This window comes from Morone saxatilis, unplaced genomic scaffold (genome assembly GCF_004916995.1).
Source record: "Morone saxatilis isolate NCDOM2014 unplaced genomic scaffold, NCSU_SB_2.0 Contig2, whole genome shotgun sequence".
Taxonomy (NCBI): domain Eukaryota; kingdom Metazoa; phylum Chordata; class Actinopteri; family Moronidae; genus Morone; species Morone saxatilis.
Genome location: NW_023339762.1, coordinates 26,601,699 through 26,605,417, shown reverse-complemented (window position 1 = coordinate 26,605,417; position 3,719 = coordinate 26,601,699). Strand labels below are relative to the sequence as shown.

Below are 3,719 nucleotides of genomic sequence, written 5' to 3'. Positions count from 1 at the left end.
CTGTTCACTGTCTGCTCACACACACTGATTATTACAGAAAAATAATACGTAAAATGCTTCAGAATCTTAAATATGGATTTGAAATGAAGAAAAGTAGCCCTCAGGCTGAGTCCAATAATATTATGCACAGCACACACAACAGGCATAAACGATTGTTCCACAGAATTTACTTTGATAAAATGTCTTTAACTAAGATGGCAGCTCGCTCAGTCTTTTTTTAAAGATGAAAACAAAGTAAGAAAACCTTCTAGCAGCCTCACAAACTGTACATCTCAAACCTTCTGTCTCTGTCATGCATTAATTCTCTCTCTTTCAGTGGGCTGGAGCAGCTCTCACTGTTCAAAAGAAATGTGCTCCCAGTCATGTGCTGTTTGCATACATTTACAATTAAGTGTAGCAGAGTGCAAATGGGGTAGAAACCTGAATAATTAAACAGCACCAGGGCTCCCTGAATCGTTTGAGTGTGAAAATGTTGTGAATTATATGTTCAGTCACCAGATCTCGGTCTATATAACGGTAGTGGATGGAAAATCTGTGTATCACTCGTTCTTTTTATATTGAAGAATTCAGAATCTCCGCTCAAAACTGGCGGTTCCAATAATGTTGAATGGAACCGGTTCAAGAACCGGGGCTGAATTGGTGGCTAACACTGCTTTCTGTGTGCAGGTGTTGGTTCAGGGTGAAAGGTCGGGCAGATCAGAGAAGACGGTCGACCCCCAGCTCCTGAAGATGGCGCTGGCCCCCTATCCCAAACTAAAAGCCGCTCTGTTCCCCACCGGGCCGCGAGGAAACGGCCCGTCCTCAGACATCTCCGTCTACCACCTCCTGCAGGTACGCTCCCACCTGTCGCCTCAGTACGTTATTAAACTTACAGGATCCAGTCACACACATCAGTAGTTCTTGTTACAGTCAATTGTTGTTGTTATAGTAAATTTAAAATCACATTATTGAGTTGGTGTGTTTTCCAGTCGCTGCATCCTCTGGACCCATCCAGGCTGTTTGGCTGGCAGGCTGCAAACACCCTCAACTCCACCGGTAAGCTCTGAAAACCAGCATTAAGGCCACTGCAAGGTTGTGACCCCTGAGCCTATCAAGGAAAAACGCTTCAGCCCCGATAAAGCACCTTCTTTTTTAGCCATGCTTGCGGCTTCAAACGGAAAAATTGGGTTCAGACGTTCATGAATTTTTAAATACTTTGGTGATCCTCTGATTTTAGATAGATACTTTAAGATAAGAGTTATGAGCATAAATACAAAGCTTAAAGCGTACAGGCTGGTTAACATGTGCATTCATCTTATTTATTCCACAGAAACGTCAGAGCTGCCTCATTTCTCCAGCCCTCACCTGGTCAACAGGTTCGCTCTGGTGGAGAACCTGGACTTCCTGTACTACCTCCGTCATGGCCGGCCATCCTTTGCGTACGCCACCTTCCTCGTCCAGCAGCTGAGCGGCTGCAGCGACGTCATGCTACTGTGAGTGCTTAACTACAGCCATTCAGCCCAGGAAAGTCTAATCGATTAATGGAAATGATGAATTAATAATGCGTGTGTGTTGTAGGCTGCAGCAGGCCCTGCAGCAGGTGTACAGGTTGGCCCTGCAGTGTTTCAACCTGCCGTCTGTGGCGTCAGCGAGCGTCTGTTTCTGTGAGCTGCTGGGAGGCTGCAGCCTGAAACTGAGGGTCGACATCAGAGCCATGAACACCATCCTGCAGCACTGGAACCAGCACAACACACACACTGCTCCGACACAGCATCTACACACTCTGGGTAAACACAACACACACACACTGCAGCACAGCATCTACACACTCTGGGTAAACACACTAATTTGTCTGTTTTCAGTCTCTAAAGGTGTAAAGCTGGCGGAGGCGGAGCCTGGAGCAGCGGAGGAACTGATTGGCTACCTGGAAGCTGCAGTGGCAGACAGCCTGGAGCAGAAGGGCATCAGCAGGTAAGACCGCTCTGATCACCAGACTCCAGAGACAGAAACAGTCATTTTACCTCGCAGATCATTGTAACATCGTAACTTTTTGTTAGTCTTTGGTAGAAAAACATTAATTAACCACAGTAAGATTAGAAAATGTTTGTGAAGCGGTTTGCAGTGACTGCAGCGTAAACTAGCGTTAATCGTTGGGGACAAATACACCTTTACAAGCTAGCCTCATGTAAAATCTTAATTTGTAAAGTAAACAGTAACTGCATATAGTGCATTAAATAGTGTGCATTAGTTTCAGTGTCAAAAACTCTTTTATATATATTTTATTATTCAGTCAGTCAGGTTGGACATTTTAAACTTTTGACGCTTTCTGATTTGTTTAGGAGCTTAATAATTACAGTATCTAAAGGAGGGAAAAGTTGTTTCTGCTGTCCAAAAACCAAAGTGGTAAAATAGAAAAACATATATATTAATAAGAACAAGAACAAAGAAGGTTGTGTGTGTGTGTGTGTGTGTGTGTGTATCAGGTCGTCCTACGAGGCGGCTCAGGAGTGGGCGTTGCCTGTTCAGTTCTGTCAGCTCCACAGTCTGAAGCTCAGCTCTGTTTACCCCGCCCACTGCGCTGATGACGGACAGTTCATCCATTTCCTGTTGTTCGTCCAGCTGCACAACTTCCCGCCCCAACAGGTGAACACACACCTCCACAACATCCTCACATTTAAGCTCTTTGCCTAACAGCACCACCATGTGGTCAGAATGTGTCACTGCAGTCTGTTGCTGATGTTCGTGTGCTGCCTAGCAGGCGGTTTTAGATCACGGTGATCCAGAACTGCAACGCCACACTTGACCCTTGACCCTAATCCTATTTCACTTCAGGATCCTGAGTTAAACTAAATGCTTTGTTACATACTGTAGGAGGTATTCAAACCTAGTATGCAACCTCCCTTCTGACCATATTTGGTTCTTCCTCCAGGTGAGGACATTGGCAGCTCAGTTTGGTCCCGCCCTGCAGGCCCACCTGAGTCTGGCCTTTCAGGACCTGCAGGTGTACAGTCAGAGGAGGAGCTGTGGCGGTGAGGAGCAGTCGGGGTCTCCGAGCACAGAGGAGGCCACTGGCAGCGCGCAGCACCACAAGGAGCTGTTCCACGTCCTCCTGCAGAGCCAGGAGGAGGCGGCGCCCTGCAGGTACCTGCTGCAGGAAGCGCTGGTGCAACACTGCCCGACGCTGGCTGTAATGGCTGCCTGTCAACAGGTAACAAAACACACCTGCTACTATCAAAGAGTCTCTTAGCAAGAAAACTGTTCCTAACAGCGCCACCAGTGGCCGTTCAGTGAACTGCAGTCAGCGTCCTGTTGCATCATCCTGGTGTGGCAACAGTGACAAACACTGAACGCTGTAAAATAACTGACAATCATATTTAGATAACGTTACTATCTGCAATGTTTTTCCTATATTTTATTTGGACCGTTAGCTCCATGCTACTAACTAGCTCGCCGTTTACAAATCATCTTTGTACCACTACATCATTTATTGTTAATATAACCACACAAATAGTTTTTTTTTTTTTCTTCACAGTAAGCTAAGGTTAGTCTGCCATGCTGAATAATGTTAACCTGCAAACAGCTAGATCTGCCCCTGGACACTGGATGAAGCTAGCTGACAGTATTTTGTTACATTACCTAACTAGAAATTTGTCCACGTTAGCAAGTAAGCTAACGTTATCCAGCTAAAAGCACAATCAGACAATATGTTCCACAAGCTTTGCAGTAATGTTAGCTTTGAC

The 3,719-nt window shown here is 45.7% G+C and overlaps 1 protein-coding gene across 1 annotated transcript in view; it reads left to right on the top strand.

Moving 5' to 3' along the window:
* spg11 (SPG11 vesicle trafficking associated, spatacsin) overlaps nt 1-3,719 on the top strand; it is a gene marked incomplete in the record, with an annotated part of 23,866 nt that overhangs the window by 10,891 nt on the left and 9,256 nt on the right. Inside the window, 7 exon segments of the mRNA XM_035664617.1 lie at nt 667-831; nt 969-1,035; nt 1,310-1,472; nt 1,558-1,766; nt 1,842-1,950; nt 2,463-2,622; nt 2,909-3,187. Of these exon segments, the coding sequence (XP_035520510.1) occupies nt 667-831; nt 969-1,035; nt 1,310-1,472; nt 1,558-1,766; nt 1,842-1,950; nt 2,463-2,622; nt 2,909-3,187 (1,152 nt within the window).